The sequence below is a fragment of the Macrosteles quadrilineatus genome, unplaced genomic scaffold (genome assembly GCF_028750875.1).
Source record: "Macrosteles quadrilineatus isolate MER2022 unplaced genomic scaffold, UCM_ALF_1.0 Scaffold_1__1_contigs__length_201487025, whole genome shotgun sequence".
NCBI lineage: Eukaryota > Metazoa > Arthropoda > Insecta > Hemiptera > Cicadellidae > Macrosteles > Macrosteles quadrilineatus.
The window spans coordinates 121,796,133-121,810,430 of record NW_026542594.1 but is presented as its reverse complement, the minus strand read 5'-3'; the positions used below and the strand labels follow the sequence as shown (position 1 = coordinate 121,810,430).

The 14,298-nt window shown below is 31.9% G+C and overlaps 1 protein-coding gene across 1 annotated transcript in view; it reads right to left on the bottom strand.

Annotated features, from left to right (window-relative positions):
• Positions 1-14,298, bottom strand: part of LOC128984075 (transcription elongation regulator 1) — a 176,631-nt gene that overhangs the window by 79,221 nt on the left and 83,112 nt on the right. The window contains exons 13-15 of the mRNA XM_054403360.1: positions 13,587-13,795; positions 10,807-10,957; positions 890-1,168 (exon numbers count right to left, since the gene is read on the bottom strand). Of these exons, the coding sequence (XP_054259335.1) occupies positions 890-1,168; positions 10,807-10,957; positions 13,587-13,795 (639 nt within the window). The remainder of the gene's footprint in view (positions 1-889; positions 1,169-10,806; positions 10,958-13,586; positions 13,796-14,298) is intronic.

The following is a 14,298-nucleotide window of genomic DNA, read 5'->3' as shown; positions in this document are numbered from 1 at the left end:
TGTATTGGATCTTAGAAATATCTTTTTTGAAACTCTATCTAACCTAAGAAAAAAATAATTTTACTGATGAAAACTTTCATAAAATAAAATTATAAAATATTTAGGCCTAACCTCTTTGTAGACTTGCTGATACTTGATACTTAAAAAAAAAAATGAAATAGTGACCATACAATGCCTAACCAGCCGATCAGAAGTGTTGTTTTGTTTTGTTACTGAATGACAAAAAGGACAATAGGAAAATAAAAGAACAAGATACAGATCTGTACACTATATCAGATATTTCTTTTGTTTATAATTTATTATGTAAATAAAATACTAAAATATATTTTAAACTAGGTATGGAATAAACAATAAATAATTAAAATGGGACCTCTGGATAAATAGTCTTTCTTTTGACTTCGTTTTCTTTGCACTGTTGAATCACGGCTTTTGTTTTGTCAGTAGACGACTGGCTCTGGCTAGTGACAGTAAGGCAATTGCTCTGTTGTGTCTTTGTTCTTAAACGTGAGCAAACTTAATATTTAATTCTAATTTTAACATTTTAATTCCTCTGTAATAATATATATAAGAGTGTTTCTTTGAAAATTACTTATTATAACTTTGAAAATAATAATAATTTTTTTGGCCCGACCCGATCTTGGCCCGAACAAATCTCTGACCCGACCCGGTCTCTCGGGCCTTCCGCTGGCCCGACCCGACCCGAAAAAATCGGGGACCCGCAGACCCCTACTTATTACAAACTAGCTATACCAACTGTGTTATTGTAAAAGGTAGGATTGCCACTCTGCTTGTCTAATAGAGTAGAAAGGAATTTAAAACTAAAACCAGATATGAACTTTAGAGTATCCATCCTGTGGTATAATGCCTAACATTAATGCAACTTCCTTACCTCACTCTCATTTTCCGCTTTATCTTTCTCTTTATCCTTGTCCTTGTCACCTCTCTCTTTCCTCTCTTTGTCTCGACGTTCTCTATCCTTCTCTTTTTCTCTCTTGCGTTCATCTTTCAATATTTTCTGGTACTCTCTGAAGTAGTCCTCCCTAGTATTGCTGGAGTCCACTGCCTTGTACCGAGGGTCTGAGTCCACACGTTTCTTGGCATCACTCCAGCGAGAGTGTCTGTCTATTTCTGTATGCTCTCGCAACAAACTAAAGAAGTCCCGTTTCATCTGTGGAGATTACAAGCTGTTAGACAAAATAAAAACTCTTAAGTATTTCTGTGAATTGAGAATCACAGAATAGATCCATCTAGGAAGGAGAAACTGAGTATGACTCTTTTTGGCAACCAACAAAATGTATAGCTGGAACAGAAAACTTCAATGTTAGTATAACAATTTACTCATCAAAACATTTAATCTTTTATGCAAACTGTTTGTGAATAACAACATACGTACAGGACAATAATTTGTTTCAACCAACCTTTGCAAGGTGCCTAACAAATGACTATATACAGAGTACTACTGTCATGATTTATTTCAGAGTTTTTTGTAGGCAGAATTGTATTAACTTGTGATTTTAAATCATATTCAATACTGATACGGTAAGATGCTGCCAACCCACTATTACTCGAAACACAAAATCTTATAAAAATAAAATATGTATACATTTTTTGCTGACTTTGTAATTTATGTTTAAGATCATATTTTAAAATTAAAGTAAAAAAGTCCATGATCTTATTGTTCAATAACTATTCTATGTTTCTGTTCTAGTAATGATTGACTTATTTTTGTCAATCTCATTTGACTTGATACTTAACCTTGCCACTTCAAGACTATAATATCTACAAATGAACTTTCTTTTGAAAGAAGCTTATGGAACTACCACAGAAAGTGGATAATCTTTAAATATTCTGTTATAACTTCTTCTCTTTACAAAAAAAAACTAAGTCACTGAGTACTGCATTGAAATAAACATATGCTTAACAATAACACCTATCTTTACTGTAACCTTACAAAGGAATTTATTAAAGATTCATACAAAGTATAAGAACTCTAGAACTAATAAAAAGTAAACACTATTTTTACTGAATTAAAATCAAAATAATATCTTAATTTACAAGAATAGTTTCTATAAATTATAATGATGATGTTCTCTAAGTTTGTAATAATAGCCTAGATTCATATTGGTTTTTGATAGAGCACACTCTTTCATAAAGATTCAATTTTGTAACTTTGGTTGATAAACTATCCAAATACAGAATCATCATAAGCAGGCATTAAATGCCTCAGTTAACAGCCAAACTGTTCTGTAAATTACATATTTGAGATATGAAACAGCAACACCTGAAACCAAGAATCGATTGTAGTTAGCATTCAAGTAAAACATCTGCATGACATTGCTGCACAAAATATGTTGTTCCAAAAGGCTGAAACAGTCTAATAGTATAATTTTTTAGTGAGAAATTTGAGTTTTTTCTTCACCAAACAGATCATTGTACAGTAATTTGCTAAAACATTCAAAGGCTTTTAATATTAAAGAAAAGATGTAAAATAAAATATAAACACTTAAACTTTCTACAAACACTTTATTTAAGAGGATATACAAAGTAAACAGCAGCAAAGCAGCTCCACATCATAATGCTGAATGAGTTGACAGTGACAATGAATGATGAACAATCGTAGTCAGTAATTACTTGTATCTTCAAGTACAAATGTCTAGTTATCAAAGTATATATGTATGGGATACTTGTCATTGGTAAATTCAAATTTAACATTTAATGTCAGAAATAACTAAAAACACTTAATGCATGTGTTTTTTTTAAACACGAAATATTTTCAAACATAAAGATTCAAAGAATTAGGCCTACTGTTATTTTTATTTTCCTTGACTATTATGATACTTCCTAAAAAGGAACAGTTTTATGTATTCTGCTAAAAGTAAGTTGTTCTGAAAATGGAGTTAAAAATACTGCAATACTTGACTGATGTATACAGCTAAATATGAACTAGTAGGTACCGTGTTTTAAAGCAAAAGAGTAAGATTTGAGTTTGCATTTCTCAATAGATTAGTGAACAATGTCAGGGAGTCAATAAAAATGTTTAGATAAAACTAAGTTTACCTTAAGCTTAGCATTCAGCTTATTTTTTTCAAGAATTGTATTGGAAATCTTTAAGAAAAATTAGGTTTCTTTTAAGTAAGGAATTTTTACATGCTACTTGAATTACCAACTATCTGACTCTCATATTTCCAAATTTGAATCTGTCTTGTTTTGATGCTAGAAAAAAGTAATAGTCTAAAAACACACTTAAAAAATAGTGTATTTTATCTGATATGCAATAATTAAGGAACAAACATGTCACAATTTGTTGAATGTGAGTTAGTATAGCAAAATAATAACACTTACTAATATACAAAACCAATGTGCCAGGTGTCGTTGGTAGTCGTCACTGTGGATCTAACGGCAATGACAACCGATGCTAGCCCTTGCACTGCGAGATGTTGGTCAGTTAAAACATCATTAGTTCCAACAACAAGTTCTCATGCAACATCTACTTTACTTGCGCTTGTTCCCAACACCGTTAAAACATTACAGTTTGGAACATTCTGTAGTCAGGTAAACCTTTAGTTGAAATGTGTAAATTTGAGGCATAGTCGCAAAGGGGCTAATTCTTTTCTTATAACCCACTGTATCAGTAAATAGAAAATGTAAATTGTTAAGTTTTAGTGACTTAGTTCTTAGTAATAACAAATTAAATAAAAATTTTTAATGCAACTAACAACATTTCATTGTTGATTTATATCAATTATTAAGTAGCTTCCTTATTAAAAATGATAACTGTTAAATGTCTAGAATCGGGCAACTGAGTAAATTTATAAACAACCCAACAAAAGAAAAACAATCATCCTGTCACAAAATTTTAACAATAGGCTACTTCTAAAATAAAATAAATATATATTACTAATCTCAATCTGTTTTAAAAATAAGATATGTGAGTACAATTTAAGAAATTGTTAAAGATGTCAAAACCTAGAAGTGCTTTTGATAATACTAATTTAAAACAAATCCTAAGAAATAAAGTTCAATCCTTAAACTTTTAGAATGAAATTAGACAAATATTTTCATGATACCTAACTTACAACCAGGTAATCTAGCCAACAGTTGAACAGTAAGGTTCACAATTACAAACCCTATATTCATTCTGATGATAATGTACCTGGTACTGATTGCACTAGTAAAGAAAGACCCAGTATTTTTGTATCATACAAGGCAATAATGAACAACCCTTCTTTCCCTGACATACTATTTATAAATAACATTATTTAAAAGGGTTTTTTCTTATGACTAACCCAACTTACAAAGATACTGAATAAAAGTTAAACACCCAAAAAGTGGAAAACACTTCACTTTTTTCACTTATGAAATAACATAATTTCATTGATTTGAAAAGTTAAACTTCAGATTTATTATTGTTTGAGCCATACATTATGTCGTTTATTCTAAACTCCATATAGTTGAAATCAATTTCACATGTTAAGTACTACAGCATACTGTATAGGTTCCTACTTACACAGACATAACTTTTTTTTTATTATAGGGTGATAAAACTGGCTGCATTGGGAAATCTGTTCAGTGAAAATAAGTATCGTATTCCCAATATTTTTTTAATGGTAGCCTAAACTATCAACAAGATTGTTATCAAAAAGCTAAAGCGGTTTTTTTTTACTGATGGTAGTGGTTTTTAAAAAACTACTACTAATATGATTGAGTATTGAAAAAAAATGTGAGAAGTTGTGTGATTGATAGTTATAACTGTACCAACAATACTCCATCAGGTCATCTTATCTGTGATTTTTTTTAAGATTTTGTAACTGATAAAATAATAAACCTATGCAACCAAGAGATGATTAACATTTTCATTTCAAGAATCAGCAATATGAAATAATTTTAAACCAAATAAAGATGTCAATTAAACCCGTATAATCACACTTACCTCCATATACCTACTGACAGACACACAATAACTGACTAGAGTCTGCTTGCAGCGACAATATAGCAGGAAATATTATATGCTATATTTCCTAATCGATCGATCAAGTGTTTCCTTGGTGTAAATGAAATATGATTTTACCTAAAACAGGTCCTAAAATCTACCATTCTAACTGCTTGAAAACATGTAAGTTCAATAATATAAAAATTAACGTTAAATTAAAAATTCCTGGTGTTAAATACAAAATGTGTGCACAATTCTCAGGTTTTTTCGGTTGAAAAAAATCACGCACATATCCCGGTATTCCAGGTTGGTGTACACCCTCTTAGTATATTTTAAATTCAAATTCACTTTATTGTCACACAAAAACATTTGTACATAGCAAAGATATAAGTGGTGACATTGTCAATTCAATCTTAACCTAAAAATTGAATTACAGAACATTTTTTTCTGAATATAAAACATATAACATTTACATTACATATAATAACAATACTGCTTAATTTTGTAAGAAATCTCTCACAGAGTAAAATACTTGGTTTAAAAGATGTACTTTTTTATACTTTTTAGAGTATTCTTAAAACTCTTTAAACGGTAAGGCTTTTAATGTTTGCAGATAGATTATTATAAGCTTCATAACCATGGAACTGGGACCTTTGTCATTGATTGTTAAATTATGTATTAGGTATTGAAAATTGTCTTTGCTCCTTGTGTTGTATGCATGTAAATGCTACTGTCCACAAAGAAGATTAAAATTCTTCTGATTGAACAGTAAGCATGAATATATATAGAGAGAGGGAAGGCTCAATAATTTAAAACTGTTTTAAGATTGGCTTACATGAGACTCGTGCAGCAAAAATGTCATAATGCAAACAAATTTTTTTTTACTTGAATATTTTTCTCCGATTAGCCGATGAACCCCATAGCTCAATTCTATATTTCATTACGGAATTAAAATAGGCAAAATAAACCATTAATCTAGTTTCCAAATCAGTTCTATCTCTTAACACAAGCATTTGGAAACAAGCAGAGTTCAGTTTATATGCCAAGTATTGTTATGTATTTTTTCCAGTTAAAATTTTGATCAATTGTTAAACCTACAAATTTATTCTGTATTTTAGATGTAATTTCAGTATTTAAAAATTCAACTGTAAATTGTGTAGAAGTCATTACTTTGTGCTGTTTGGAATTTCATCAGATTTGTTTTTTCACAATTATTAGGTTTAGCCCATTAGTACGAAACCATACTTCAAGTTCCTCCTTAGCATTGATATGATAGTAAGTCTTTTAAGCTCAAGTACACTTTTAGCCTTAAGCAGGGCAGTGGTGTCATCTGCATATGAGGTTTGTATTAATGTTGCCATCAAGATCATTTATATAAATTAAGAATAATATTGGGCCATTGATTAAACCTTGGGGAACACCAACTGAAATGTTTTGCCAATCTGATTGAAAACTGATTGTAATCAATCTCTTTAAATTACAACTCTTTGCCTACGGTTATTTATGTATAAACAAAACCAAGAAATTGCAGTTTTTGAGAAATTATATTTTTTTTTACTTAAATCTAATTGAATCTCATGCAATACACAATCTTTGCCTTGGATAGATCACAGAAAATACCAGGTACCCTCTGTGATTCATCCAAGGCTTCCAAGATGTGCTCTACCAATTCGGTAATTGCTATGGAAGTATTCCTAACAGATCTAAACCCATATTGAATACTGGAAAAAATATGATTTAATTAGAAAATTGCTCAAATTTCTTTACAAACTATTTTTTTTCAAAAACCTTAGCCAACCAGTTTTGGACTTGCAGTATTTGACACTGGTCGATAATTATCTTACACATTATTTTATTGACTTCACCTTTTTAGCGAATTTCCCTATAGGGAAGTAGCTACCTATTACCATAGGTCTCATGGTAAGACCTAGGCCCGGGACCGATTTAATTTTTCATTTTGATGTCTTCAGAGGCCAAAAACACCATTCGTTCAAATGTTTATATATGTATATATATATGTGTCCATCCGCACGATAACTTGAGTAATTTGTGCCCGATTTTGATAAAATTTGGTTTGAAGGTGTAAGGCGGGATAAACTTGAATAAGTTCGCGAACCAACATGATCGGACCATGGGAACGGGGTTTAACGGGGGAAAACTTTTATGGGGTAAAAGTGGGTTTTTCTCATTGTTTACCCTTAAAACACAAAATTTATCAATTTTTCTCCAGAGCTTTTTAAAGAGCTTAAAAAAACAAATAATTTAGTATATCAAACTGTTTTTGTACGGTGATTAGCTACGGTGAAAATTCAAAAAAAGGTTAATTTAACATTCCCATGTTATTCTTATGGAGAATATTATAATATGTTGTAGTTGGCTTGTTTACGGATATATTTTGATAAAACTTGGCGGATTTATTTACTAAGCTATTGATATTTTCATAAAAAACACAATTTATTAGTTTCCCTGTAGCAGCTAACCTAGGTACTCATTAAACATAAATGTTAATTAAATAGGTTAATTGAAAATCAATCCAGGCAAACGGAAATTCGCTAAGTCGGCAGGTTTGCTGCAGCGTGGGTATTTTAAATTGGTTTTATTACTGCATATTTCATCTGGTCAGAGAAGATTCCCTCAGTTAGAGATTGATTGACTAATTCACAACAAATAGGTTTGGCAAATATGTCTGCATTGTCCTTTATGAGGTCTACTGAAATTTCATCCCATCACAAATTACTTCTTAGGTGAACATAAATTAAGTGAATGACATCTTTGTCTTCTTTAATTGTTACACCACTGAAACAAAAAATTGACAAAGAAGGTGGCAAAACCCTGTCAAGAAAACCAAGGGCATCTTCAACACAAGGCACAATATTTAATGAATTGGATGATTGTACAAATTTAATCTATCCGCAGTACTATCCTGATAATTAGACCAATTCGTAAATTACAAGGAAATATGTGGTTCGGATTCCACTATAAACTGTAGGTCCCTTAGTTGCCATTAGCTGTATGGGCTATTAATTAACAGCTGTGTCTAAGGAACATGTCGGCCTTAGTCACTAACAAGACTACAAGATCGCGCTACTCATCCTACACTCATCCTTCACTCATATTTGGGTTAAAATACGCACATAGTGGCGTCCCCATCTTAACTAATTGATAATTGATTGATAATTTAAAACGTTAGCAATTTCAGACCCTGATGTCACTTCCTTGTTGTTAACCAACAAGTTTGGAAAATTCTGACATTTTACAATGTTGCCAAGCTTTGTTTTTACAATATTCCATGCTGCTTTGGATTTGTCTGTAGCACTGCTTATTTTAAGCCGGTTAATAATTTAGCTTGGAAATTTTGGTAAATATTATCGTATCCAAAAATTTTAATTAATTCAAACCAAAATGGAGGTTTCCACTACTTATCTGATTTATAAGCCATAAAAGTTTATCAAATCAAGTTGTATGGTTGAATTTTGTTTCTAAAAGTTTTGGCGAATGTCTAAATATGTTATACAACATTATGTAAAGATCAAATGTTCCTATTGATGATGTGTCAAAACCGAATCTCAAATCTCAAAACAGTCAAAACCATCAAAACTTAGGAAAAGTTTCGGTTTCGAGATTCGATCACCAAATTTCGAGGTTCAAAAGTTTCGAAATTGAAGATTTTGGCAGTTTTATTTTTTGAACTGCTGACATTTTTTTGTGCCATTGTTATTGTTTTCAATGCTGTTTCCAAACAAGCTGGTAGAAACAGAGCAAACATCACCATTAACAGTAATGAAACATGTACATTTTATTCTGAACTTCAAAAGGTATCTTAAATAGGTACTATAACTGGTACAATTCAGTTTCACATCAATATTTACTAAACACAAAGATATATTGACCAAATGTTCTAATTAATCTAATATTCGTGTTTATGTTGGTGTTAGATAGTTAAATTTTTTTTGTTTGTTTATGAAAAACTATGTTGTATTGGGTTTTAAGATTATCAGTCACATTCACATATTTATGTTATGTCACGGTCAGAAGTCAATCTCTTTCAGTTTTGATTGCATACTTAACATTTTATGATTATGTGTATTTTTTTGTAACCTTGACCTTTGTAACTAGCTAAGTAAAAAAGTTTCGCGATAAGGTTTTGAGATTTGAGATTCGGGATTCAATTTTTTAAAGTTTCAATTTTGGTTTTGAGATTCAAAAATTTCTGGTTTTAACCATCACTAGTTTCCTATTTCAAATCCTATTCCCATAAAACTCACAAAAATGCTGTTGTTATCAGTGATGATAAAAGATCGCTGATAAGTGATAACACATAATGCTTAGTTAGTCTCTAATGGGGTGATTAGTAACCATGGCAATTTGTTGAATGCGTGGGTGAAGGGAACCCCAAGAAAGCATGGAAGAACAAAGAGAAGGAATAATGACATTCCCTTTTTAGGAGTGCCGTTATTACAATGATGTATGATTTTATACTTCTTTATGAGTTATCTAATGTTTTAAAGGTTTACAAAATAATTGTTTTCGACATCAATATATAATGATGTTGAATAATAATGATGTTTTCAACATCATATAAAGGTCAATGACCTAAAAAATCATGATTGTGCAATGTTGTATTTTAATGTAAAATTGCAAATCATGGCTTCAAAGTCGTACCAACCTCTTCCCTTATGTGACTCTTTAAGTAAGTTTAAGTGGTATTGATGATAACTTTGATATTGACTTCGAGTCTATAACTCAAGCAATATGGAACATTCATTGCAGGTTTAGATGTACAAATTCTTATGCAAACAAAAAACTCAGTGTACATTTTAGGCCTACCTAAACCGTTGATTGTTGCCTCAATTTAATTTAATAAAATATGTTAAATGTATGTCTTCTTGAAGTATCTTATTTTCCTTATAGACTAACCTAAATAATCTATGTAACCTTAATCTATAGCATTGCAGTTATCTTATTGTATAAAGAATAAATAAAAATAACATGCTCCTTTATTTATAGGGATAGCGAGAAGCACAAATAAGTTACAGTATATGTGTTATTAACACGTTCACTGCTAATGACGCACTTGTGCGTCATAAGTATATTAGCAGATATATAATACATGGTGTATTTAATTACATAATATATTTTAATCCACAATTTATAGTATAAAATTTATTTAATTAAAGATATATTGTCACTCAATTAACATGATCATGTTAATGTTTATGTTTTTTAGCCATTTATAAAAGTATTACATATCATTAGCAGTGAATGTGTTAAATGAATTTTTAACAGGTATCGGTATCGAGTGTGGAATCGAGAATCGAAACCAAAGTTGTAGAATCGGAATCGGTATCAGAATCGACCAATTCAGGAATCGGCCCATCACTAATTTTTTTTATTAAATGTAAAAGTAAAATTACTTTCAGAGCAATGTTGAGGTAGTAAAAGAGTTTTATCAGGCCACTGGTAAAACAAACTTTCAGGGATCTTAATAGAGCTGATCACTGATTACTCCAGATTTATGAAGTTTCATTGCAAGCTTGACCAAAAAAGGTAGCCTAATAAAATTAGTACATATTATGATGATGAATATAAGCCATTTAAGTAATCACAATTGACATTGTTCCAAAGAACCCAAAACTTAAGCTTTTTAAGTTGGAACTGAACGAGAACTGATGAATATGAAGTCTAATAATTGTTTCTAGTGAATAAAATATAATTTACGTAGTACACCGGAAAGAAAATGCATCAGCATAGGACTGATTTTATCCACCATTATCTATTTCTAACAGTGATACAATGCAATTTAAAGGTTCTTAATTCTAAAATAAACTTTTTTAAAATTTACGGACGTTGAGATAATTGTACAAGCAAGTGCTCACCTGTTCTCTACGCATGTTCTTCTCTTCCTTTTCTCTCTTTCGCACTTCAAGTAGGTATTCGTTGAAAAGGCTTTCTCTTTCCCTCATTTTCTCTATATTTTTGAAACGCTCGTCTTTGCCAAATTTTTGAGCAAAGTCTCCAAAAGAAGACCTGAAAATCAAAATATTAATTAGTATTCAAAATTCTCAGTTTATTAATTTGTTTCTGCTAGTCCAGAATTTAAAATTAATATATTTGAAAACTAAGGTGAAATTAAGTAGGTCTACTAAAAAAATTCATATTGGGATGGAGCAAATTATTGAGTTTTATTAACTAGATAAAAAACCTTTAAACCATGAGCCGTGACTAATTCCACGGGCGAATGTCACGACTCATATTCAATGGTCAAAGTGTTTTTTGTATAGTAGGCTAGTTTAGTGTGTCGTTTTGAGACATCCCACGACCCCGAACAAGGCTGTGGGTTTTGTTCTTATTACTCCCACCGCCAAGTGTCAGTTATAGGTTCTGTGGCTGTTCCCGACTTTGCTCGGCATATTTTGTTATCCTTCAACATCTCCATTTTTGTGGCATGTTTTACATGGTGTTTTACTTTCATTTCTTCAAGAGGATATTAATGTCGACCATCTTTTGGGTGAGTTTTTCACATTTTTTCTAAAAACTAGGTTAGACACATGTTGCACTAGGTTTGGAACCTAGTCTCGGGGCCGTGGAGAATGTTTGGTAGCTAGTTTCCCTTTTCTCTGTTGTTTTGGTATAATTCAGGGCATTGACCGAAATGCTAGGCCTAGAATTTGACTGAGAGATGTTTGTTGGAATGCCGCTATTTGGGAGAAACTGCCAAGTCAGTTTTTTTTGTCCTTCTGACTGTTTTGTGGTAGGCCTAGGCCTACAATTTTGCTCATTAAATGTAATTGTTAATGTAATTGAAATGTAATTGTCATTTTTTGTTAATGTAATTGTCTTAGACTACTTCTTCTGGTAGTCCTTTTGCTCTGTGTCCCGTAAAATTTTTAGTGTTGTTTTGTCTTGTAAAATGTTTAGTTTGTGTTACCCAGTCAAGTATTGTTAAAGTCTTTCTTTTTGCTTTGTTCTTGCCAAACTAGTTAAATTAAGTTGAATTAACTGCTCTTAAAGCTCCCCAGAAAGTTTGAGTCATTTTAATCAAGTTTTAAGAAAGATACAGTAATTTTTAGTTTGGCAATTCTCCTTTCAGGTCTGAACTGGGTAACCTGGAAACCCACTGGTTTCAGCCTTTGAGTTAAGGTTTGGAATGGTCTGGAAAAGTTGCTGGAACATTTCCCCCAGCTTTTAAGACCATTCTGTACAAATTCTGAACACAACTTTTGGAGAAATTAGCAAAAATACACGAGTCGTAGTGTTAGGCCTAAATTTTTTGTATGGAACGTTTTTTGTCAATTTTAAAGTATTTTTCTGTGTTTAAGTGTCACTTGTTTATTGTTAACTTGTTCCTCTGGCCACTTTGGACCAGGCAATTTACATTTTTTCTCTCTATTGGTGAAATTCATCACTGTCACATACCTATCTGGCCTGCTGGCACTTTTACCGCAATTATTTAATGTTACCGATCTTGTACTGTTTCGCCTGTTAATTGTTTTGTTTAAATTATTGTTACTGTTTAAAATGTTTTATATTGTTAAAGAGCTGTGATAGAGAGACAAACCTTTTAAAAATTTAGAAACTTTTGAAAATGATATGTTAGGCCTAATCCGTGTGATTTTGGAAATTAATAAAGCAGTGAAATTTGTAAATCTGTGAAAAAAGTGAATATTTTGGAATGAACAGAGACTGTTACTACTGTGTTTCTGGGTTTGTTACTCAGGGCCCGTGAGGAGTGCCTTGGACTTGCACATCAGCCTAGGCGGAGAGGGTCTCCTCTATCTTGGCTAACCTCGCTTAATGGCCGCCTCTCCGTCCTGCTTCGTCCCTCCTCCGGTGCTGTCCGCCCAGAACTGAATGTGACCGTCAACTTACCGCAAGTGTTAAACCTGTTAAACCTGTGTTACCTGTTTATATATATGTAGATTTATTTATTTAGTTATTCAAAGGATTTTTATTACTTGTTATTGCCTTTTAAATTTTTTATATCAAACCAGCCTAGGCCTATATTCCTGTTATTGTTTTCTCAAATTTTATTGGAAAAGCCTTGTTAATTTGTAAATAATTTTTAATTCATTCTATTCTTGGGGCCCCTAAATTTTCTATAGTTACCAAGTTCAAAATGCATATTAAGAAGTAATATATTTATCTATTGTTATAATTGTTAATTTTGGTCAATTTTTATTAAAGGTTAAATTTTTAATAATCCTTCTGATATTTTGATGATAAAGAAATGACTCCAAGTCAGTAGGCCAGATTGGTAACTAAATTATTTAAAGTCTATTTGAGAGTTTCATGTATTATTGTTGATGTTTTGTTGTTGTTGTTTATTTAAATAGTCAATTACAGCTCGTTTCTCTCAATTGGCGTGTTGTTTTTGAACCTCCATCCATGGTTCTCATTTGTCAAGTAAAGTTTTGTGAGCCGCTCCTCGGGCCTGCGCATGGATCACACTTCCATTTCGTTAGTCTGGGTGCAGGTGCGAGGGCATGGTTCAACCATCCCTCATTATCATAATATGACAGGTTTGACTCTGAAAAGTCCACACTGACAGTTAGGCAATATTTTTCATCTCCTTCAAAAATGTCTTTACAATTAGGCAGTATTCAAAAACTACTCATTTAAGAAGACTAAATCAGAATGAATGACTTGTTTTACTCACTTTCCATGCAAGTTGGCTTCCTCCATCAACTTTCTGTATTCGTCCTTACGTTCCTTGAGCTTATTGCGCTTCTCTCTCCGCTCCTCCTCGGCTCGCTCCTTCACGTACTTGTCAAACACCTGCTTGCGCTCCTTGGACGTCAGTAACAGGTAGCGGGGGTCGAATACTATCTTGTGAAGCTCCTTCTCCCAAGTGCTGAACGCCGACACCTGCAAAGTCCACGATTACTTCAGACAATCCGCTATTTTATCACTTCTCATTAAAAATTTCCACTAAAATTACTGTTGTTAAGTTTTTAAATGTTCCCTAATTTACAAGTTTTCTTTATTTATTGTTTTTGTATTTTTTTGTTGAGGATAAGAAACATTAAAAACAAGTTTCATCACATACATTAGCATTTCTTACATATACTGTATGTATATATATATATACACATAATATATCCGTGTGATTTTGGAACTTAATAAAGCAGTGAAATTTGTAAATCTGTGAAAAAAGTGAATATTTTGGAATGAACAGAGACTGTTACTACTGTGTTTCTGGGTTTGTTACTCAGGGCCCGTGAGGAGTGCCTTGGACTTGCACATCAGCCTAGGCGGAGAGGGTCTCCTCTATCTTGGCTAACCTCGCTTAATGGTAAAATAAATAAAATTTATGTTTGTGATTATAAATTCTAATTAAAGTTTATACATAATTTGCCTCCAGGATTGAT